A 25437-nucleotide genomic window follows, 5' to 3' on the forward strand; every position below is an offset into this window, starting at 1 on the left:
GTGCACCTGATTTGTAAGCTAGATGAATCCCTGTATTTTCACATAATTGTGAAAATGGAAACTTAGTTTTATTCCTTTTAATACTGGCTTGTATTCAGCTACACTTGTCTCCCAGTGGTAGTTCCATTATTCTCACAAACTTATGTTCAGAATAACAGCAGTAGTTCTTCAAATGGTCCATTATGAGCAAGATGAGGTATCTTTAATTTATTTTCTGGAAGCATATACTCCCAATAATTTGACAATTTACTCAGAAGGTGATTTGAGCTCTGCAGGGGAATTGCTTACGTGTGCTGTGAATATGGATTAAACCTGTAGTAAGCAAATGACACTTTAGTCTGTCCCAGCACAATGGCAAGCACTGGTATGTGTTCTGCTGCTAAATAAACATTTCACTTGGTAGTTTAACTGTTAGAAATATAATATCACGTAGTTTTGGAATAGGATTCAACTTGCATCTTTGAAAAGGGGAAATAGTCTTCTTTGAAGAAGATAACTGAAACAACTGTAACAAACTGCTTATTAAAATGTGTCATGCTGTCTTCTAACATTATTCAGAGTATGCCCATTCTTAGTAGTTATATGACTTTGTCTGTAGGCGTGATTTTTCTTTAACTACACTTAGATTATTATTCTATAATATCTGGAAGTGATTTCTGTTTTTTCAGCTGTTAAGCACACAAGGCTCTCTGCATTCAATAATTTTATCAGTCCATCTTTTAGAAATACTCCTCAGGGAAGGTGCTCTCTCTTTGTTTTCTCTGAGCTGAACAGTCACTAATCTCGTTTTTCTCCCTTCCTTTGGATGCAGACAACAATAATTTGGGATGCTCACACAGGAGAAGCTAAACAGCAGTTTCCTTTTCATTCAGGTAATTTCTGCATCACTCTTGTTAGTAAAATGAGATGTATTTTTTCATTTTGTCAATGTAGTTTACCCTTTTGTAAAAACCTGTCTGCCTGATAGAAGATTGAACTAGGTTTTTTGTACTTTAACTATCTTGAGTATCATGGCTTGTGGGTTTATTCTTTTTTCAGAAGATGGGGTTCCATGAGAATCAGCTTTGAAAGTCAAACTGATTCTAGGAGAGGACTTACACACCAGCCATGTTTACTTAGTGGAATAATTCTATCATTATCTATGTGCTTGAATAGTACCAAGTAGTGATTTATGAAGAGACTTTGGTGGAGGTGTCTGGATCTGTTGCACTCTTTTTCTGCTCCTGTTGTAATGAAGCTGACTTTAGGCAGAGACAGACACATTTCTCATGCAGCTTGCATTCACCACTGCAAGCTTGAAGGCCCTCAGGGATTTGTTAGCTTTTACTTTTGACTTGAAGTTCTTAAGTATTTTTCTCTGATTATCAGAAGTCACTTGCCAACTTTGAATTTCAAAACCTTGCTGCACCAGAACTTTACATGAATGTATGTAGATCTGGTCTGCTTCAAGAAACAGGAGATGCCACAGATACTAAGTAATCTTGAGTAACAGGCAATTACAGATATAATCTTAAATTCACTTAAGAGCAGACTTGTAAGATGATGATGGAATTCATGATCCAAACTGGGTAAGTGGTAATAGGAAAGTTTTGGTAAGGGTCATAGTCATAAACAGAGTTTAAAACCACCGAAACATTCCATATTCTGTTGCTAGAAATGTTCATATTCCTGTGTGTTCATTGTAACAAATAAATTTTTAAATACAGTAGACTTTCACAAGGTGTTTTGTGGTGTTTTAAAACACATATTTTACTACTAATTTTAAACCATTAACTTGCACACACTTTCCAGCTCAATTTCTACTTGTCATGATTCTCACATTTTCACAGATGTTATTAATATGCAGTAGCAATTGAAGTGGTTAATCAACAGAAGAAGTATGTCCATGAGCACAGCAAATCCATACTCTGCATTTTTGTCACTCATCTTCTTGCTTATTAATGTAACTGTCAGTTTGGAGGAGTCAGTATCTGCTGACAGATTTTCTCACTGTGGCATTTATTTATCTATCATAACTGTTTCATAAAAGCAAACTTTGTACTATATAGTGATGTAGTTAATGAGACTCTTAAGCCTTCTGATCCCTAACTATTGATCTAAGTAATTGTGAATTCAGAATCTGGTTACCCCTTCAGAATCAAGTTCACTGACATGCAGCTGTCTTTGCAGTGATAGGCATCAAGGGCAAAGCACTCCATTCCCCTTTTAGTAAGTTTAAAACTTACCTACATCTTCCAATGCAATATGCCAATGTCCATCTGCATGAATAGATTTTTTAAAGACTCTCGTTCATGCCGATTGTCTTTAGACCAGAAGACACAACTGAAGTGGAGATGGTAGAGAGGCTAATTCTTTTTCCTCCATTATTTCAAATCTATTATCATAGGGAAGTAAAGCCATTAGCTAAGGAAATTGTTGATAGACCAGAAGCGTATGTCCTACAAAAAGCCCCTTAAAATCAGCTGAAATCTTTGTCCTTCAGGTCTAAAGTGACAAAGACCTCACCTTGTCCTCCTTGCATCAATTACTCACCAGAAGAAGCTAACAGCAAATTCCTTTCCATATCTGGAATCTGAAAACCCTGTATACACAAGGGATAAAGATGGCATTTTAACAATTGGAAGTCTACTCCAGACAGAGCCGAGTTCCTTTAACAATCCTTTCAACAGTTGCTTCAGACTTTTTACTCTCAGCTACTTTACAACACCTTGTTTACTGTACAACCATATGGGGGAAATTGTCCTCTTAAAATACATAAGGAAGACTGATCTGGGTCTTGAAGGCCCCTTTGATGTTCCCATGTAAATGTAAGGGTTTATGGTCAAAATACACAAGTATATGGATAAGTAGCTTCTAGGGTTTCATTATTCTTTGCAAAGCTATGAGTCATAATAAGGCATTTGATCAAAATATGTATTCACAAAGCTTGTTTATTAAAAATGCAGTGAAATAATCCAATTTTGACATCTGTTGATAGATGTGGACTGATGTCTATGCATGCAGAAAGCAACTGGTTAAGTGATGCTATAGGAGGTATTTGTATGACCCAGTTTTAGATGTCTAAGTGCTCTGAGTCGCTCTCTGCAGACAGTTAACTCTGTCACCTTCTGAGCTTCTGAGTCACACCTAAGTTTGTTTAGAAAAAGCTTAAATTAACTAACAATTGTTGTAACACTCTTATTGTTGGATTTATTTTAACTGCATTTTTAAAAGAATTTGTTGCTGCTTGCAACAGTTGTTGCTGTATCAGATGGCATTCTAATTGTTTCTATGCAGTTGGCTAGTATCCTGTGGTTTTGGAGACACTTTGCAATTTGATTACTTGCATCAAAAAACACATTTGGTTGTTTCTTCCAGACTATCTTATGGAGTTACTTATCCAGCAAACATATGATTAAATACACCAAGTAATGAAACAATAGTAATTATCAATACTGTGTGATTCAAATTACGCTGCAATGCAAAGCTGTCCTTTTAGTTGCCAATAGCTCTCAGAAAATTACTGTTCAACTCATACATATCACAGTTGATATCAGCCTTGAAGGCATTTTGCTATCAATGAAGACAGATTTTTGTTTGCTCTGAAACAGTAATAAAAAGCTTGCAGCATAATAAGGAAAACAAACAGGCAATTATAGAAACAAAATCCTTTACTGTTTCCGAATCCCTTTTCGTGTTCATTGGAAAACTCAGGAGTAACCTGCTTTCCTCACACAAATTTGTATATTTCTGCAGTGTAGAAAATCCTTACCTGCCACACAGAATTACTGAGCTTTTTCTTTAATATTCTAAAAAAATACTTCTACATGAAACAATTTCAGCCTTCCATTCTCGTTTAGAAAGCCACCTCATTTTGAAGGTGCCATAGGTCAATCTCATTTTGCATTTCATAAAAACTGTAACAGGAAAAAACATATTTAAATATAATAAGCTTGGCAGAACAGATACCTTTTTGCCTTTGTATTATAAAACTATTTTTCTGAATGTATTTGAATAAGGCATTTCTTGGTTTCATTTTAATGATAAGCATGCATTGTAATGTTGCCAGAAAGAGATTCAAATTTGCTTCCTATATGCTGCTCTCATTCTGACACACTTGCTTCTCACAGGAGTGTGCCAAGAATGAAGATTTCTGTATTTTAACAAGTCTTATGTCATCCTCTGGAGGGCAGCTAAAGTCTTCCCTAAGCAAAAAAACAAGCAGCAGTCATAGGCACAAAAGCAAGCTGTATGTCAGGAGATCCCTCCTGCTCTTGTGCAGGCTTTTACTCTTCAGTTACATGCTGTAAAAATTGTGGGCTTTTGGCTTTTTGACCCTTTCTGCACAGTGTATGTTGCACACAGATACTAGTTACATGTTCATGTACAATGTCTGTACAAAGTTTCCCAAGTTCAGTCCTAGTTAATGTCAGACTGTCTACAGAAAATCTTCCTCTTGTATCAAATCAGCTTGACCAATGTACCTATCTTAAATCAGTCCCTCACAAAATTAAACTGGATGTAGGTATTATTAATCCACATACCTGCACATAACAATAGGTTTGCATCGATGGTAGCATAAAGCTAGTGCAAAGGAAGATGTCCACCTGCTTCTTCCTCCCTTGTGTCATGTCTGGCATTTACAGGAACATTTTTTCTGACCCAGCTGGAATTATCCATGTTTTTTCTGGTTTAGTTTTCTTCCAGAGTCTCTGCTGAGCTGGCTTACAGAGGAATGAATGGTAGAGATGGCCCTGAGAACAGTGTGTGACCAGGTGTGGGGAGGGTGGGGGCGGATTATTTTGCCCCCTCATATATAACTTAACCCAAAAGATTCTTGTAAATTGATGCCATGCAAAGCATCCAGAGTACCCACTGCAAGAGAAAAAATAAATTATGCCCTTGAGACAGTCTCTATCATGCCTGTAACTGATAGTAGCTGAGACAGTCCACTAAGTAGCTTTTAGTCGGTTTGATCCGGACAGGTGACAGGAGAAAAGTGATTTGGGAGAGCTGTTTCCTTGCTGTGTTCCTGATGTTCCTTCATTTGCTTGTACTTTACAGCTCCTGCTCTGGATGTAGACTGGCAGAACAACACTACTTTTGCCTCCTGCAGCACTGACATGTGCATTCATGTATGCAGACTTGGCTGTGATCGTCCCGTTAAAACTTTCCAAGGACACACAGTAAGTTTAAGAAGTCCACAGTATTCATGGTGAAGTCACCACAGCATGTAACAGTGGTGGCAGCAGATGTGTTGGTGTTACATCCCATTGCTCCTGTGAAACCATATTCCCTGGGAGTGACTCACCACATGTGAGAGAGAGAATAAACTGTTCTAAATCACTGTAGGAGGCAAAACCTGCAGCTTAAACAGTTGAGACTGTATGAGCTGCATGAGCTGCAGACTAAGGGTGCATTAATAAATAAGATTTTATTTTCCGCTGGCTTAATTTCCTTTAGTAAATGAGAACTATGAATAAGGAGAGAGCAATTTACCACCAGCCATTGTTCAGTTTTAGAATCAATGTAATCTAATAACATCTATTTAAGATGGATTTTACCCTCTTCTCCTGGTGATTTTTAGTGACTGTCAAAGGCTTGTTTTTCTAGCTTTCAATCATGAGAAAACTGCTACGATATACCGAGCTGTAATTTAGATACTAATTTCCAGAACTTGCTATCTCCTCATTGAGGAGAAATTCTGCATTTGGAGACCTGAATCTAGTCTATGTTTAAACTGATATTTTATGACAGGTTGTGCATTCTTACAATAGACTGAACTTCTTATGATTGTGTGAAATGCACTGTTTTGTAGAGGATGCAAATTTTTATGTAAAATATCTGTACAGTTCCTTCTAAATATGACTGAAACATGTAAAATGGATAAAGCAAAACATGTTTTCCAGGATTATTTTCAATGAGACCTTGAGCCAATTTGTTTTAAAAAAAAATCTTTCCGGTTTTATGAAATGCTTTTATTTGTATGACCCTCAAAGAATCACTGAAGACTTGCTGATTGCCAAGGGGATACACCAGCCTTAGTTAATTACAAAGTGCTGGAAAGATTGGTAGAGAAAGCTTCATAAACTATTCAATATTCAGTGCTTGATTTCATTTCCACGTACACCTCTGTTTAGAGAGAGCAGCATTTTTGTAGAGCTGCAATACCAAGAATTATAAACTCCACAAAACTTTGCAGGCCACCCATATTTTCTACTGAAGATTTGTATCTCCAAGATCCACAGACCATTAACTGAAGAAATAACCTCAATTTAAAAAAGAAGTTAATGCTGTATCATCAATCTGTCTGATTTGAGGGTTTATTTTCATCCTAGCATATGAAGAAAGGCAATGAGAGGCTTTGTGCCAGAACAGGTATCAGAAGACGAATTGTGTGTGTTGTTCACAAACACAAAATGGTTTCCATTCCTAAACTACATGTAGATAACTTGTTCTGGAAGCAGCAGTGCTTTTGTTCACCCATTAAACGGTGAAGGCTGTGATTTGTGGTTGAACTTGTTGCATGCGTAAACCTTGAGTGCCCTCTGCTGGGTGCCTAGTACAATGCAGATCACGGGAATATTTGCTTAATAAAATCACTGTTTATTTCAGAACGAGGTTAATGCAATCAAATGGGACCCATCTGGCATGCTATTAGCATCCTGCTCCGATGATATGACATTAAAGAAAAGAAAATTCCCATTTAAAGACAAATATTATATCTGTTATTTAATCTTTTCCAGAGTGCTGGTACTGTATCACTTAAAAGTCTGCGTGAACAGTAGTTTCATTTTGACCTATATTCTTAAAGCCAGTGTGAAAGATTGAACACAGAGAAGCAGCCACTGGGGAAACTGAGACATCCTTACCGAATAAGTTTAAGTAACTGATATGTCACTGTCACAGAATAGTCATAGTTTAAATATACAGAGATACATATATATATATACACACACACACCTACTTGCCTGGAAACAGATGCAAAACCCCTATGCTAAGAAACTCTCTATTCATCACACTTTGAAAAGAATATAAAATCAACAAGTTTTCACTTTGGGATCTTTTCTTTTCTGAAAGTATTTCATTGGAACTGTTTGATTTAATAGTAAGCAATGGAACAAGACATCTAGATTCAGAGCACACCCAAACTCTGAATTGCTTTCTGAGAATGCCCGTCTGTATCCATTCACTGTATGGGAAGCCTGAGGCAGCTACACTGCTGATGTACATGCCTCTGTTGGGTGCCTGAAGTGATGACTCTGGATTCTGGCTGGCAGGCAGCATAGGTTGCTTTAGCAGCCCACCTGGCCATTGCACTGTACCAGCTAAGTATTGCTGATACAGGGGGAGGCTGGGCTTGCAGAAATTGTTTTCACAGTAGAGCTTTTCTAGCCCAAGATTCTCTCAGTCTCATTCTCCTTTCCCAGACACACTGAATGAAGGCTGTGTCCACACAGGAATAGCTGTATTTTGTAACAGCAAAGCCCTCCTGGTGGACTTTTCACTTATGCTGGTTCCTTGAGCGAAGCAAACATCCCAGAAAAGGTTTGGCTTGTGGATAGAGTTGTGCCAGTCATACAGATTTCTCATGGTGTAGTAGTGTTAAGGCTGATATCTCTTTCTACTGCTGACTGACACAGCTAAAGAAGGAGACATTTGTAGCATGCCCACAGCCTTTGTATAAGAACTGAAACTGAAACAACAGCAAAACTTGAAGAGTTAAGTGAGCATCAGCATTATGAATGTTTATTTTCATAGGTAGCCTGAGTTCTACTGAATTCCACTGTTCTTGCCACGTACCCACTCAGGTTTTCATCCCTCTGGATTCTAGATGTATTCTGAATTGTTCACAGAACTGAAAATTCACAGAAACAGGGTTAGAAGGGACTGAAAGAGGATACTCTGTTATGCTACCACAGAGCAAGGGTCATAACCAGTATTGCTCTGCTTAAACATCCTGGTTCAGTGGTAGCACATCTTTTTGGCGCCCAGTTGCATGCTGTGTTTTAAAAAACACTGTGGCTTAGTGTTGTTGGAGCCAGTTCAAATTTCTGACCACTGAATTTGGCACCAGAGCTAATGGTTTGCTATGCCCAGCCTCGCCTGTTTTTAAAAACCTTCAGTGATGGACACTGCAAATCCTTATCATTATTATTCTTCCTTTTCCTTTGGAAATCAGTCCTCTCTGGTTTGTGTTTTTTTTCCTTTTTCTGCTTTGTTGTTGTTGTTGTGGGGTTTTTTTGAGTTTTTGTTACTTTCCTTCAACTTCCTGGAACGTATGTTGCCTGTTAGCCATAGAACACGGCCAAAATTTGTGTAACATTTCCAAAAGCAGACTCAGGTATGCTGTTGAAAATTCACTGTAAGAGCACATAATTTCCCTCATAGTGCAAACTTTTAACAGATGAGTTAAAACATTACTATATTTTTTATCTCTCTCTGAATTCCACTGATGAACTTGGAGTTATTTTCCCTGCTGTGAAATAGCTTCATCTTGTTTTCTCAGTTTGCTGAAGAAAAGATGTGCTAAATTACCTGTCATATTTTATATTTTTTTTTTTCTCATACTGAAGTATTTGGCCATGTAATATTGCATAAGTAGCTGATCTTGTTCCATTGTCTATGCAGTTAAAAACATCAGGAAAACAAATGGAGTTCAGGAGGAAAATTTAATAAGGTTCTTGACTGGCATAAGAGAAAATTATTAGGTTCTAAGCAGTTACTGAAACTTTATTTTCATTCTCTAAAATGACTGCTGTTGCAGAGTGTGACTTAAACGTCTCTAAACAGAGGAACTTCAGCTTCTCTATGAAAATACAGTTACAGGCTATGGGGTGGTGAGGCAACTATTTAGTTTTTCTGATCTATTGAATAAATGCTATTAAATGTGCAGCTCTTTTTCCTAATGGGGTTATTCTAGCATGTGTGCATTGTAATAATAGGATGTGGGCGATGTTAATAAACTGAAATTATGTGTCTGTATGTCATGATCTTAAAATAAATAAATGGTAAGAATAACACAGAACTGAAATAATTCAGCTGAGGAGATTAGTAATGTTGCATTTTTTCCCCTTCATAATTACTCTGACTTAGATTTGGAGTATGAAGCAAGATACCTGTGTACATGATCTTCAGGCTCACAGCAAAGAGATTTATACTATCAAATGGAGTCCTACAGGACCAGGCACCAGCAACCCAAACTCCAACATCATGTTAGCAAGGTAAAAATACACCTCTTTCTGTTGTCTAGCAAGAAGAGGGATCATCTTTCTGATGTGTAACTCTACTGTTACCTTGCTGTCAGTCTTCCCACAGACAATTGCAGTAAAAAGCACCTGCATTTGTAAATCAGAGAGATGGATAGAAAGGGACAGGAATCGTATTTGAAAAAGGAAAAATAAGAAGAAGGAAAATCAAGTCATATGATATTTAACTTTTCAGCTGTCTTGATAGGCATTGCACCTTCATATCCAGCATCCATTTTTTATGGATGCAGGTAGTCACTGAGACAGATGGCAGCCCCTGCAGCCAGCTGGAGTGTGTTGTAACCATGGTCATGCAACTCACTTGTACAATTTTTATAGCAATTTCTGTTAACTAACTGAAAAAAAGCTTGATAACCTCTAAAACTCCTCTTGAAAAATTGTTCCAAATTCTTTTTTGAGTTTAGGAAATTTATGTACTTGTAGAATGCCAATTGATGGTAGTAGCATGGGACTATCAAATCAATTTGTGTTGTATTCAGTTTCAGGAGGAGTTGTATTGAAGCTGTTTTAAGTATTTTACTTCTTAGTCTTGGAGTGGACAGAAAAGAACTTCACTTCCTTGAATTGTTATTTTAATACTGCTTTTAATACCAAGTATTTCCCTTGCCTTTCTCTAAGCCCATAGTTTTGGATTTAGATGGATTGTAGCAAAAAGCAGCAGTGAAACAAAGGCAACCTCAGTTCTAGAAAATTACAGAATACTAATTCATTAAATAATAAATTAATGAATTCATAAAAATGCAAATTGATTAGAAATAACATCTCTCAGTACCATTTACACATTTATTTATAAAATATGTATTTGAGCTTCCTGAATATTAGCAAGTAGAATCTCAAAAGGAAGAGGAGCTCAGCCTTTTTGGGGATAGTGATCTGATCCTACCCAGTGCCCAAGGTAAACTCAGAGGATCTGCATACAAGAATTCAGTTCTGCAGATTCAGTTCTTGTCATTACAAACATAAAGACTTGTCATGAATATTGGGTTTTCTGTTTGAAACAATTCTTTTTTGCTTAACTAAGGCAAAAAAAACTGTGGTATTCTCTTAAGATGTTTACAGTATCAAACTAGAAATTGATTAACACCCAAATTAAGACGTGCTTGTGTTTGAATGCTTCTTGCAGTGCTTCGTTTGATTCCACTGTTCGGCTGTGGGACGTTGACCGAGGAGTCTGCATCCATACGTTAACAAAACATCAAGAGCCTGTCTACAGTGTAGCTTTTAGTCCTGATGGAAAGTATCTAGCCAGTGGGTCCTTTGACAAATGTGTCCATATATGGAATACTCAGGTACTGTGAAACACATCTGGTTTAGATGACACATTAATAGCAAAAGCTTTAATGGAAAATATATGTACCCTCTGTAAGTGTATGACCTGCCAGCCAGGGTGAATCTGATTGTATTGACTGATACAAATCCCAGCATAACAGTTGAGTCACTCAGGTGGAGTGAGGTGACTGTCCAGAACATTTTTGCTCAGGCTCTATTGTATGCCAAACACCAGCCTGAAGTAAAATAGGTACACAAGCTTCATGAAGCAAAGGGGTGGATTGATTCTTAGAAATAAGTGATGTTTTATAGTGATCTTTTATTTAGTAACAAGCTGAGTTTAGTTGTGAGTCCAATGCATCTGGCTTGTACTTTGTGATGAAAAGATGATAGACACAAAGGGTGTACAGACTGGGGATATAATGGAGACAAAGGAATACCATAGTTCCACAGATTTAATTCCAGATACTGCTGTCTCACAGCCTGAATTAACAACAAACTTCAGGAAACACAACCTCAGCCTAACTCCCCAGGCCTTTACTGTTATAAAAGTTGACAAAACCAGAATCCTACTGTAAGTTGCTTTCTGGAGGAGCTTGTTTTGTTTCATTATCAAAGACCAGTTTCTTAACTTCAGCACCTTATGGAAATGACCATAGTTGGGTGATGTGAATAGCCCCCCCTCACCACCACTCTCTTCTTTTTAATGTAGTGGTGCCATATATCTGAGAAAGAGAAGAGAGGACAACAGAGGAAGAGAAGGGGAACTTCTGTATCAAATGTTTTTATGTTGTTTTGCTTTGTAGAGTGGAACTCTAGTACATAGCTACCGAGGCACCGGGGGCATCTTTGAAGTCTGCTGGAATGCTAGAGGAGACAAAGTGGGAGCAAGCGCATCAGATGGATCGGTAAGAAGCTTTACACATTGTACGTGTTGGGTGGAGATGACTCTTCTGGAGAGGGTCAACAAAAACCATACATGTCATGCTGCCTTCTCTGAACAGAGCTGAAGGCTATGCAGCTCAAGAGAGAAATAACTAGTTCTGGGAAGCATAGTAAAAAACACTCCTGCTTTGGAAAGTTTTGAATACTAGTATGTGGTGTTCCTGGTGAAAATTAAGAATAATCCCGGAATAGGTAAATACTGCTGAAAATGGGAATTACTTTAATACACATATTTGATAAGAAATCAGTATTTTTATGTCTATAATTATTTATCTCTACTGTTAATTTTTAGTGAAGGTCAGGGCACAGCAGTCAACTATCTAAAACAGTAGTCCTAAGTTTCTAAGTTTTATCCCACAGACGTTTACCCTTGAATAGTATCTAAAGGAGGAAATTTACAGGATGATACCCATAGATTTCATGATAAAGAAATATTGCCATAGGATACTGATTATTCATTACCATTTTTACTGTTACTTTATAAAAGCTTCAGTAGTACCATGATCAGCTAGTGGAGGATGCACAGATGTTCTAACACACTCTGCAGCTTTTTAAAGTAATTTCACAGTTTGACTCAGGATCGGCAATTAAACCAGCGACAACAACACTCTTGATCCCCTCTCCCTTCCACCCAGGTAGGGAAGGAGAGAGAGAATGAGGGAGAGAGACTCTCTGGATTGAAAACTAAACTAGACAGCTTTAATTAAATGCTAATGATAAAAGAAAATATGTACAAATGTGTTCAGGAATGTGCAAAAGCCTCTTACCTCCCCCCACCTCCAGCAATTCCCACAGCACTCTTCCTGGGCTGTTAACAGCCCCAAAAAATCCCGGAGCACTGCCAGAGGGAGTGGCAGAGCAGACAGGAGCTGAGTGCAGAGTGATGAGGGTCAGGAGATTCACAAGCCTGGGGGTCAACAGTGATGGATGGACGGAGTCCTCCCCGGACACCGGCCATGGACAGAAGAGAAGGGAAGAAGAAGCAGGAAGGAAGTTGTCTTCTGTGATCTCTGACCTTCCTCTGAGCTTACGTAGATATATGGAATGGAACATCTCTGGCCAGTTTTGCTGTCTGTCTAACTCAGCCTCCTACTTTAATACACATATTTGATAAGAAATCAGTATTTTTATGTCTATAATTATTTATCTCTACTGTTAATTTTTAGTGAAGGTCAGGGCACAGCAGTCAACTATCTAAAACAGTAGTCCTAAGTTTCTAAGTTTTATCCCACAGACGTTTACCCTTGAATAGTATCTAAAGGAGGAAATTTACAGGATGATACCCATAGATTTCATGATAAAGAAATATTGCCATAGGATACTGATTATTCATTACCATTTTTACTGTTACTTTATAAAAGCTTCAGTAGTACCATGATCAGCTAGTGGAGGATGCACAGATGTTCTAACACACTCTGCAGCTTTTTAAAGTAATTTCACAGTTTGACTCAGGATCGGCAATTAAACCAGCGACAACAACACTCTTGATCCCCTCTCCCTTCCACCCAGGTAGGGAAGGAGAGAGAGAATGAGGGAGAGAGACTCTCTGGATTGAAAACTAAACTAGACAGCTTTAATTAAATGCTAATGATAAAAGAAAATATGTACAAATGTGTTCAGGAATGTGCAAAAGCCTCTTACCTCCCCCCACCTCCAGCAATTCCCACAGCACTCTTCCTGGGCTGTTAACAGCCCCAAAAAATCCCGGAGCACTGCCAGAGGGAGTGGCAGAGCAGACAGGAGCTGAGTGCAGAGTGATGAGGGTCAGGAGATTCACAAGCCTGGGGGTCAACAGTGATGGATGGACGGAGTCCTCCCCGGACACCGGCCATGGACAGAAGAGAAGGGAAGAAGAAGCAGGAAGGAAGTTGTCTTCTGTGATCTCTGACCTTCCTCTGAGCTTACGTAGATATATGGAATGGAACATCTCTGGCCAGTTTTGCTGTCTGTCTAACTCAGCCTCCTATGGGGGGGTCACAGATCTCCCCATAGTGTCTGAGCTGTCAGAGTGAAGGTGCGACCTTGGAGGCCCAGCAGTAACATAAACATTCCAGTGTTATCAGTCCACTAGCTGGAACACTTGTTGCTAGTTAAAAGAGAGCCTTCTGAAGGAAAAAAAAACAACAGTAAAAGGAAAATTGGCTTCATCCTGTATAAGAACACAACTTCCTTATTACCCTCAGAAATGGTCCTTAATGCTGAGTCTTTTCTCTCCAGGTTTGTGTTCTAGATCTGCGGAAGTAAAAGTGAAATGTTTTAGAAGAAATTTCAAATGGACCAGCAGTGAATGTGTGGGGAGAAGCACTCTTCAAAACTATTCTTAACAGCTCCAGAACTGTACGAACTTGAACAAAGTTAGAGTGTACCGTGAAACCAACTCTCCCTGGCCACAGGTGTCTAGTATTTTGTCCGTAACCTTCATCGAGGAGTAAAAACACAGTCACTTCAGAGGGGGAGGGAATGGTTTCCACCTGGAACAATCAGCCTTGGAAGCGTGAAGCCACCAGCTAGGCATTGCACTGTTTGGTTTGCATCTGAGAACTTGCTCTGATGGCTGGGAAAAAAAAAGCTGTGCCAAAAAAAATAATAAAAAAAAAGAAAAAAAAAAAAGAAAAATGCTGTGATAAACCAAAAGGGAAAAAAAAAATCCTCCTCCATGCGGTGTTGTATTTTTTCCTTCCAATTTGGACACTACAGTTGCTCTCCCAAAGGACGTTCAAAGACCAGTTTGTACTGATGAAATGCTCAACTTTGTAATCACAACACTTTCTATTTTCTAGACTACTTTTTTTTGTTCAGTGGTTTTTCTATCAGCTGGAATATTACAGCCTGGAGGACCCCAGGCTTAGGATGAAACTTTTGTTTTCCTTTTGTTTCTCCCTTCCACTCCCAACTTCTCGTTCCTTTTTTTTTTTTTCCTCCTCTTTCTTCTTACCCCTCTTTTTTTTTTTTTTCTTTTTTTCCCTGTATGCCCATAGTAGATGCAGCCAGGTGGACATGACAATGAAAATTTTTGACAGACTGCTTCTCCTCTCTTCTTCCTCTTCCTTTTCCTTTCTTTCTCTCCGTTTAAAAGAAAAAAAAATCCTCCATGCTTCAGATCTTAGCGTCTCAAGGGCACTTTCAGCAAATTGTGTAATAAGTGCTTTATATAAGAATGCAGTGCTGGGGAAGATTTTTACAGGAGAAAGATGACTTTTAACAGAAAGAACCCAGTGTATTTTTGGAAAAAAAAAAATATTTTTTATGTTGAACAGTTTTAAAAGCCAAAAGTGGCCACCAAATGTAGATCAGTTGTGTAATTCAAGCAAAAGGAATCACACAGAGTCCAAGGAACATAAAGGTGCAGTATCCTTTTTTTCTCTCAAAGTGCTATAAGAAAAAATGCCATTTGATAATAATAAATGTCAGTCATTTACTAAGAGTCCTTTTCCAGCAGCCAAGCATTTCTATAGTCTCATTTCATTTTGGGGGCTGTTTTATGATGTATACTTATTAAAAGGGATTCACAAGTTTGAGAGTATAATTACAGCATTCATTTTCTTGAGTCCATATTTTTGTTTATCCTTGGTAGACTGGGGAAAACTCTTGTGTATGTTCTTCCCTCTAGTGATAGTCCACATGTCCTACAAAACATGCGTTCAGCTGCCTGTGGCCTTGCTGAGCAGCATTGTCCTCTGCCATTCATCCCACTCAGCTCTTTCTATTCCAGTAAGTCAGTGGGATTCTACCACTTGGAGGAAGATCTATTGACTGCATCTGTCGTTGTTGAAGAGTCGACTCTTGCCAAGCTCCTGTCCATCCATGCTCAGCACACACCTAGAAGCAGGCTCTTCCATTGCATCTGGCAGTATGTGCTGCTGCTGTCACCCTCAACCATACATGTGTGCTACAAGGCAAACTCTGGGTCTGCATTTGGTCTGACTGTCTGCCCACACAGGTTTAGCCTTGAGGGTGTCCTCAGTGCAGCGCTCAGAAGACAGCGGAGAAGTCTCCATTAGGTGAAAACATAAGGGATATATAAATTGTATCTCGACACATACACCACTACAAAGTTTCAGTGGGTGAAATGATTGGAATGACAAAAAAGACTTGCAAAGCACCACTTCGGACAAGATTTCCTTACTGCAAGCTAGACATCTGCAGGGATGCCTGCTGGAGACTACATAACTCAAAGAGCAAATGATGGATGCAAAGAAGGATGCATAGGCTGAGTTTACTGAAAGTGCCATAAACTATAAGGCAATCTTGGGGTGGTGGCAGCCATTATTTAGATAAATCCTCCAAACTGGCTGACTGAGTCAAACAAGTATCTTTTCTGGCCCCCAGGCTAGGCTAGAATTTGTAGGAGAGTGAAAGACCTGTCAAGCATCATGGCATCATGATGGCATTGTGGAATCCATACCTCATTTATTCTCCTGTGTTTTACTTTCTTTGCACTTGCATCTGCACAATATCTTAGTCCTTCCAATGGAACTAACCATTTCTCCTTTGGAAAGGAGAAAAGAATAAAAAGAAGTAACTGCTAAAAGCGTTATTCGGTCCTGAGATGAAAACAGTTATGTGGATTTTGGTTATTAATGACAGTTAGGCTTGTTTATAGTTTATAGGTATCAAGGATTATTTTCAGTTTTAAATGCATTTATTTGTTAGTTTTAGTTTTCTGCTCCAAGAGCATAGGCTGTGGATGCTCACATGACAGTTTTGCACTGTTTTAGAATAACCACGTGTACCTACTTATTTGAAGTCACTAAAAAAAACCAAAAATAGTACCAGTTTGAGGAGAGACTTGAATGTGAATGCAAAGGTTGAATGTGGTTTTCTAAATCACAGTTGGGTCAGTGGTTTTATTACAAGTCATTGCATGTACACAATTAACTTCCTAAGCTGCTTTTGGGTGGCATTTCTGAGAATAACAGCCAGAAGCTCCCAGGCTGCAGACAAGGCCCCAGCCTTGCGTCTTTCCCTGGAGTGATTCCTGATTAGGCCAGACCTCAGGATTCAAAGAGAAGAGGTTGCTCCATCCCAGTTCAGCAAAGCTGACTGCCTAACTGCATAGCCCATGTGTCATGGTTGTTCCTGGGATAGCTCCTGTAGATAACTTGGCAGTGTCCGTGCTGCCTGTGTCTTTTTCCTTTTTTCAAATTGTCAAAATGCCACCTTTCCTCTGCCCACCTACAGGGAGGTAAGAAGCCAAGAGAAACAAAACTTGAAAATCAGTTAGTTTGGAAAGCCTCTGTGTGAGAGAGGCTGCTGCTCCAGAGAGTTTTCTATACAGACCATCAGATTTGGAAGCAGCATATGTGAGAAACTGAGAAAATTCATATTTCTTCCCTTCCCCAAGACCCTAAAGACTGGAAAATCTTCAAAGATAGTGTAGGAGATCATTTTCAGCTAAGAAGAGCTCAACTATTAAGGAAGGCAGAAGATGTGATAGCAAAGGCTAATCCTAGCCTAGCAGGTTGGTTTCCTTAGGAGATGGGCAATGGGAAAAGAGGAACTTTCCCAGTCTGTAGTTCAACAGGGACATCTAGGCCTCAGCCTGCAGACCTGCCCTTGTTGGAGCTGATTCTCCACTGCTGTGTGGCATCCCCTGGCTCGAAGTGCCTTCCTCCTGTTCCCTTGGAACAGAACAGCATGAAGCAACAGGATGGTGGACTTCATTTTTTTCATACAGTATTTTTTTATAACCTCGTTTATAGTCCTTTGTAACAGAAGTTGTAAAATCTAAGTGACCAAACAGGATTGTGAAACTGTTGAGAGACTTACTGGATTTTTATCGTTGCTGGCTGTCTGGAACTGGCCTCAAAGTGAAAAAAACCCAGTTTATGAAAACCACTTGATTCTGTGGGTTAGGATACTGAACCTTTTATGTAGGAAACACTGGGTCCCTTATGGGGCACTAAAGGGCCTGACTTACAGGGTTATACACACATTAACCCCATGCTACATCTTAGAAATTTCCTTTTAATTTGTTTTAAATAAAAAAAATAAAAAAAAAAAATAGCTAATTTTAGAGCCAAGTGAAGTGCACTTTGTCAAATGTAAGGGTCTGCTTTGTTTTTGGGTTTCTTTTTTCTTTTTCCCTTTTTAATTTTTCCTCCTTTTTTCCTCCTATTGCCTTTTTAAAATATGTGGTTGTCAATTGCAGAAATGTTCTTTCAGCCACTCACTGAAATTCTGAATTCTGGCTTCTGCAGTTTTTATTGTCTGTGTCAGACTTGCAGCCAGACTTGGTTCTCATTTCAGCATTTCCCAGGTTCTGTTGAAACAACATCAACCTTTATTTTGTTTCTCCCCCACCCACACTTTCTTCAAATTCACCTTGTGTATTGTAGCTCATTTGTTTTAAGGAGAGAATCAACAGATCATATTCAGTGTCTTGAATAAATTGCTATATTTTGATATTAGAGAATTCTGTGCGTGTTGTTCCTTATTCTTTCCTGTCTGTTTGGCATCCTGCACTTAAGAGCTGGGCTTGGGTGACTTCAGTTCTAACGTGGTGACACAACCTAAAGGGTCATCTGGCCTGCAGGTACATAGTGATCATGATTGTGCATTTGTAGGATTTTGTAATACACAGAGACATGGACACTCTAGCCTCAAATTTTCTTTACTACAGTTTACCACAAATATCACCACTAACAAGTATGCCTATGATTAAGAAAGCAAATATATATTTATAAATAGGTATTTCAAGCAGTACCCAATGATAGCAGCAGTTGTGTCTATATATAATATAGAGGCTATGGCAAAGTTATTACTAGTGAAGCAAAATTATCAATAACATAACAGCATATATGATAGTTACAGGTGTATCTGTGGCAGGAAGTGCATTTCAGAAGCGGCCAAACCATCTCAGAGTGGAGGACAAACTGGTGGCAGACAGGAGCCCAGCCATCCACCATGGAAGTGGCAGGACAACCCCAACTGGACCCAGACACAGGCTCTGAGGGGAACAACAGTCTCACTTCGAAGATGATTCGTGTCATCTGGAGTTTGGAGTCAGCCAGATGTACACATTGAGGGTCCAAGGTCTTGTAGAAAGTTCACACCTTCTTAAGGAAGGAAAAGTACATGCAGCTCAGGAAGTTCTTACAGAAAGAGCTCTATTTTGGATAGAAATTGAGTCATGTTTGTATCACTGATGCATACAGGCTATAGGACACCACCACTTTTTATGTTTGTTTCTGGTTTTCATCTTTGAAAGCCACTAGATGACAATGATTTCCTGTTCTCTCTGACCAATTTTATATTTTAGGACTTCCCTTGTTCTTGCATTTAGAACAGCAGTTACAAATTCTTGCTTTCTCAGGATGTTTTCCCCTTTTTCCAGACCTTTTCCATACTTTTTTTTTTTTTTTTTTTTTCCCAGATGATAATTTACCATTACAGTTCCCTGGGTTTGTGCCTTTTGAGGATATTTCAAGATGTCTGTGGTTTCTAGGTACCCAGCTGCACTCCAAAGATGCTGTCTGTGTTTCTCGAGGATGCTTCTCGTTCCCAGGCTCCCAGTTCCCAAGCTGGCAGGCAGTGTCTCTCAGTATTTCAGCAGACATGTTCAGTAATTTTTGCTTTCTAACCAGGTCACCAGCATGGCTGCTCACATCACGTTTATTGTTCAGTTTTATTTCCCCACCCCACCATGGTGCATTTGTTGGAAATCTATACAGCTGGTAAGGATGTGATTTATTAAGATTGGATTGAAGTACTTTTTTTTTTAGTTTCCTTTAAAAAGTTTCCTCAAAAGGAAGTTTTTCCAGGTGAAATAAATTAGACTGTAGCTCTCATCAAAGTAAATTGTTATTTTTTCTTTAAGCTAGTGAGGCTTAAATTCAGCCTTGCTTGAGCAGTTGGAGGTTTTTTAAGAACTTCAGAATATTCCAGCTTGTGTCATTGGTTCAGCATTGTCCCCTACGGCAGGAGCTCCCATAGGCACCATCTCATAGCACCTCTCTCTGCTTGGGGCGCTCAGCACTGACACCTCAAAGGATATGGTGGGGGATATTCAGCTGAAACAGGCTGAGTTTTGTGTGATTTTTAGCTGGGTTTTATTCCACAAAATGATACCCATGATAATTAGTGGGGGATTCAACATAAAATGTGGAATTTTTGCTTTGTGACCCTGTAACACACTGACCATTCCCCTAAGCTAAGGTAGAAAGATTGTCAAAAGCTTTCAAAAGGACTTAGTGCTCCAATCAACCACAGTCTTACATGTCACATCATCTGTTTTTTAGGTGTTTCAGGACCTAGAACATTAAGTTAGGATGTATATATAACATTTGGGAAGATTCAGGTGCTAGGAAAAGTGGTGTGCTGCTGCTGCTGAGCGCCTTGCCACATCATCAAATAATCAAAAGACAAAGTCATGCCTTTCCATACCACTTGTCTCAGTTCCTGCTCTGAAATTTGCACAGCATTAATATTACAATTAATTCCCTGTAACTAAACAAGTTGACAGCAGTTGGACAAATACATTTGTTCAGCTCTCACAAGACCAGGAAACACCAGAAGTCTCCATAACTGTTTCACAAAGTAAAGAATGTGAGAGCTAAGGAGGCAGCCATTGTGGGGCTACAGCTTTCACAGGTAGCACTATATAAATGCTCTCACTTTACCTGCTTCTTAAATAAACACTATGTGATGGTCCTATTTTTAGTCATGTCATTTCCAGGTGTGTTTCAAGTAAACTTGTGACTGTCAGACTAAAACTGTAGTTTAGTTTTCCTTTATTTTTCCTATAAATATTTACTTAGCCTGACAGCTAACACTGGAAACCCTGAGCAGTCCTGAATACTTGCTTCTGGCTTCTGTCGGCGTGCAATACAGTAAAAGAGTTGTTAGAGCTATTCCAGAAAAATGTATTATTTTAGCATCTCACTCAAAAACACTTATTTCCCTGCTGTACTTTTATGTATCATTTTCCCATCCAGGGACAGATCAGCTTTGTCCATTAAGAGCGTGTGCAATTTCATGTCTATGCTCCATGGTATGAAAACTAATCTTTAAAGCTTTGAAGTCTCTTTAAGTGAAGAAATTACTCACTTGGCAAGGAATTTATCATCATTGCTGACTTCTTTCCCAACAGGAAGGAAGATCTTTGTTTCCTTAGAGACAGTTTTTTTCCATTTCCTTTTGAATATATTCACAAATCCAAAATAATACAAAACCTAATAACCACAGGAAAGCAGCTATAATCTCTGTTCCTGCCGCAAGGTCTAACGCCTTCTGCCTTCCCAGAGGAAGCCTTGGCTTCACTGTGGAAATCACTAGTATCTATTTCAGTACAAAAGATGAAGAAAAGATTCTGTTCATCTCTTCCCAAATCCTTCCCATTAAATACTGGGACAAAGGTGACATCCTCATCCTTTGCTAGAGTAATTCAACATAGCAAGAAATGCAAAGCAAATCAGAATAAATTTAGTTGTGAAGCCCTGCCACTCTGCTGTTCCAAAACAGAGAATTCTCCCTATAAGCTTCTGGAAATCAGTGGTGCCAAGAGACCATCATGTCCCTACACACTGTGTTGCAGATCCTGAAGAACTCTGAATATTTTCTTCAAGAGAAAGATGGAAAGGCCAAACCCTTAGAAGGCTTTTTGAGACTTCCTGCAATCCCTACAGCCATGGTGTCCTGCCAGGTGGACTGAAAGAGATGTCTAGTGCCTGCAGAGTACCATAAGTGAAGCTACTTAAGGTGAAAAAGATCACCAACTCCTAAGAATAACAGAAATTTGGTTTAAAAAGTCCACAGCATGATCTTTTAAGTCCTAGACAATGGCCTCTTGTCAGCTTCTTTCCCAGAGGCTCGTTTGAGAAGAATCGTGAGAAATTCCTGCGCAACAAGATGACCATGTCTAATCATCCACCCAATTACCTTCCTCCAAGGAGGATGGAGAGAGAGCCTCCACAGAGAGCCTGTGGTTCTGTCAGCCCACACTGATGTCCTTTATTTTTTCATAGCCACATTAAAGGTCCAGGTCTTATGATTTGATCAAGAAATACACATCAAAGCAATTTTTAAAAAATCAAACTTTTCTAATCTACCAGCTTTTATAATGGGATTCCTACTTGGGCCTCTTTCAGTACAGAGACATTGCTGATCTCCTAGATTTAAAAATGTGCCAGTACAAAAAAAAAAAAGCTCTGATCTCTGTGCCAGAGTTTGCAAGATCGATAGATTCAGGTGTATCTCACCAGATGCAAATTTAGAAATTGAAAGTGTTTGCAAGGGTAAAAACAGCAATTCTCATCATTGCAGAAGTTCCACCAGCCCTCCCAAGGCTGGGAAAGCTTGTGGAAGATTAACTACGTACGTCATTGAAGTCTCCTTACCAAAAAAAACCCCATTCCTATCAATACAAACCAGCATGTTTCTGCCTGCTTTTCATTTCTGCAGTGCCAGAGAAAAAAGCAGAAATTATCAGCACTCAAGGGTGGAGAGAGGGACTAGTCTATGCACAGCACTAAGCTGAAACTTGTCCCACAGCTGTCCCCTCCAAACCTTACATAAAATTTACTGAAAAAAACCCCAGCATTAACACCCTGATCCATTTTTTGAGCCAAATCTATTCCAGTAGGAACTGAACTCACAGCAGCACCTCTAGCAGGAAAAAAAAATAATTAAAAAATACATTGCCAGATGGTCACTCTTTTCCATGTTCTGAACCACAAGAAGGTTGGTGCTCATTCCTCCTTCAGGGGAAAGATGAGCTGATCAGCTCCCAAAATGAAATTAATTTAAGAGAATGAAGAAAATCTTTGCTTTCTGTTCTACTGTTTTGACCTAATTCATTAATACGGTCTTTTTCCTTGCTATGCCCTGGATATCTTGGGCTGGGGAAGATATTATTGCCCAGTAAGAGCTGTGTATTGGATTCTTTTCTAAGATAGACTTCCCCTTTGGACTTGCTTCTCCCAAGCAAATATACTACAATAGCCTCTTAGAGGCCCTAGTAACAGATTATTGCTAGAGTTGTTTGAAATAAAACCAACCAAACACCCCCACTGTGGCTGGAAAATGGCCCTGAAAACAAAAAACCAAAACAAACAAACAAAACTGCTGAGAAAACAAAACAATGGCAATTTAATGAGAAAATGTTGCTGGAATTTTTGATGCTGCTTTTGAAAATGTTTCTGCATGTTGAAATTTTATTTCAATGAAAATGTAAGTTTTGGTAAACAGAAAATTTGTTTATCGTTTCAGTAGCTTCTTCTGGGGAGCTTATTGCTGTTGGTTTTTGATAAAAGGTATTAACATTTAATTATATTAACATAATATACTAACATATAACCACCAAAAAAGTTCTAAAACACAAGAATTAAATTCACATCCTAGTAATCCTCAGAAACTATGAAGTTACAACATTAAACTGTAAGGAGCAGGAGTACTTACCTGTGTGTGTGTGTTTCTATGTACATGTGCATTGACATATAGGTTGTTTGTGTCATTGTTCCTCAATATTTATCAGCTTCTTCCACAGGTGTCTACAGGAGCAGGACAAGAGGCAACCCCACAGTCTCACTGGCAAGCTGGGAATCTCACTGGGCATAAAATGAAGCTATTAACTGGGCATCTATTCACAAACTAAAACAATACATAGTGCTTTGGGGCTTGGAACTAGGTGATCTATAAGGTCCCTTACAACCCAAACCATTCTTCTATGATTCTAATATTCCAAGAGTCTATGATTTTTGTCTCCCAAAAAAAGTTAAGAGTTTTGTTAGTAATGTACTAACAAAATTAATGCCTGAAATAGCTGCCATGAAAGAAAAAAAAAAAAAAAATACACTTCTTAAAGGTTTTACAGCCCAAAATCTGGTGCTCAGGTTTTCTTGCTGAGAGGTGGCAACGCTGGGGACAGGCAGCAGCTGGACTGTCCCTCGCAGCCTGGGGCTGCAGCACAGGCCCTGCCTGTCCCTGGAAAAACAAATGGTGCCAAACTGAAGTAAGAAGGCTATAAAGGTCAGCAGCACTTGCTTTTCTCCCTTCCTTTTGGCCCCGTGAAGATGTATTTCGTGAGCATGGCGAAGGGGCTGCGTAAGGCAGGGACAGGACCAGAGTGACAGAAGGGACAGTGACAGCATGGGCAGCGACTCCCCCTAGGAGGGTAAATGCACCTAGAGGAGAGGGACCATTCTCAGAGCCTTGTGGCTGCCTCTGTGTCTTCAGCTCACCCGTTCACGCCTTTCACAGGTTTCGTTATTCAGCATCAGCCTCATTGCAATTGAAGACACAGAACTCACTAGTGTCAGCCCCCAGGAAACAAAGCAGAAAGGACTCCATTACATTTAAAGATATTTATTAAAAGGTCTTTTGTCTTTAGCAGAAAGCAGACATAATTTTTTGTTAAAGTAGACATGATTTTTTTTTCAAATTCAAATGTCCCATCAAAGGACTCTGGGTACACCAGCTCTTAGGCTATTTCCTGGGAAATAAGGAACGGGCCTCCTTATCCAGCCTCTGCCATGTTGTTCTGGGGGTAATTGCATTCAAAGGGGATGGGTGACTGCCTGACATGGGGCGTTCACAGGGCTGGGATGTTACCCAGAGCACTCAGCCTGGCTGGGGCAACATTTCTGATCCTCAGTGATTTGTGTTGGGTGCCCTGAGGAATGGGCTGGTGAAAAGAACACTGTGCTCCCCATCACATGGAAGCACATGACATGGGGCAGGGCAGGAGGATGCCATTTCACTGCCAAGTAAAATGTGGTGCTGGGTTGAGTGCTTTAGCCTCAGGAGAAAGTTCTGTTTTCCTTTTTTTTTTCCTTTTTTTTTCCTCTCTTTTCCTCAAGGCAACTCACCCATGATCTGCTGTAGCAGGCAAAGCAGAAGCTGATGCTATCAAGTGCCTGCAGCTGCAATGAATGGCTGCCAGTGTTTTCAAGCTGTCCTGAGCCTTGGTGCCCTCTGAGGGGGAAGAACAACCCAGCCAGCACAGCTGGTTCCTTACATGGCCACCACATTGTTTTAAAATGTACTATTTCAATTAGCATGATAAAAGAGGTCATGGTTGGGTTTACACTTTTTCAGGACTTTTTGGGAAGCTCACAGATGTGTGAGTGGGTAACTCTCTGGAGGCAGCTGGAGAACAAGAATCCAAGACCTCCATTTACCCTCTGCATCCCTCTTGGCTATGCTGTGTGAAACTGTTCAGTAGGTCATGGGAGGCAGAGGAAAGCTGCTGAAAAAAGGGCAAGGCTTGGCCAACAAAGGTCGTCTTTATTAACAGACATACCATTGTCCTGCTCTCCAGCAGGAGGGAACCCATCTCAAGCCATCACGGTTCTTTTCCACCCCTTAAGACCTGCATTCTTTCCCACAGAAGTGGGGGCAGAGATTACCTCAATCTCAGCCCAGGACGACACCGGGGCATGAAGAGCCACTCACGGTCTCCTCAGGTGCACACAACAGGACAGAGCCACAGGCAACAGTGATCTGCCAACTCACCAGCCTCCCCAGCTCAGGGTCTTGGCTTTGCAAAAAAGACAAATGTCCCCTATGGAGAAGCCTGAAAGCTTAAAAGGCTTCTTGCCACCACTCCATCCTACTGCTGGGGATGGGAATGCTGTGCTGCTGCTGGTGAACCACGGCAAGGTAATGAGGCCTGATGAAACCAGGGCACTAAGACCCTTCCCTCCCTTCTGATGTTACAAAGAGATGTTTCAGGTCTCCAAAGCTGTCTCAGGCTCAGTTAACTGTATATCTTCTCATTTATAAATGGATGGTAAAGTGCCTTTAGTACAGCAAATGTCTTTTCCAGTGGAGGCTTAGGTGTTTGCCTACTGTCTTCCTGTTGCATTCGGGCAACACAAATTACTTGTTGGGCTTTTTTGGCATACATGACATTTCGTTTCCATCTGACTGGTATAACTCAAACTGACAGTTCTATTTGGGCAAGCAAAGAATACCCACTTTCTTCTATTCAGGCTTCACAGGGCAGGTTTACCTGATGTGAGTTTTTATCATACCA

General features: G+C 39.7%; 1 protein-coding gene across 1 annotated transcript in view; it reads left to right on the top strand.

The window, feature by feature from the left end:
* TBL1X (transducin (beta)-like 1X-linked) overlaps window positions 1-14898 on the top strand; it is a 90927-nt gene extending 76029 nt beyond the window's left edge. The window contains exons 9-15 of the mRNA XM_010004645.1: window positions 812-872; window positions 5044-5165; window positions 6595-6667; window positions 9074-9203; window positions 10372-10537; window positions 11324-11425; window positions 13680-14898. Of these exons, the coding sequence (XP_010002947.1) occupies window positions 812-872; window positions 5044-5165; window positions 6595-6667; window positions 9074-9203; window positions 10372-10537; window positions 11324-11425; window positions 13680-13706 (681 nt within the window). The 3' untranslated portion in view covers window positions 13707-14898. The remainder of the gene's footprint in view (window positions 1-811; window positions 873-5043; window positions 5166-6594; window positions 6668-9073; window positions 9204-10371; window positions 10538-11323; window positions 11426-13679) is intronic.
* The last annotated feature ends 10539 nt before the right edge of the window (window positions 14899-25437 follow it).

This window comes from Chaetura pelagica, unplaced genomic scaffold (assembly GCF_000747805.2).
Source record: "Chaetura pelagica isolate M959 unplaced genomic scaffold, ChaPel_1.0 scaffold178, whole genome shotgun sequence".
Lineage (NCBI taxonomy): Eukaryota > Metazoa > Chordata > Aves > Apodiformes > Apodidae > Chaetura > Chaetura pelagica.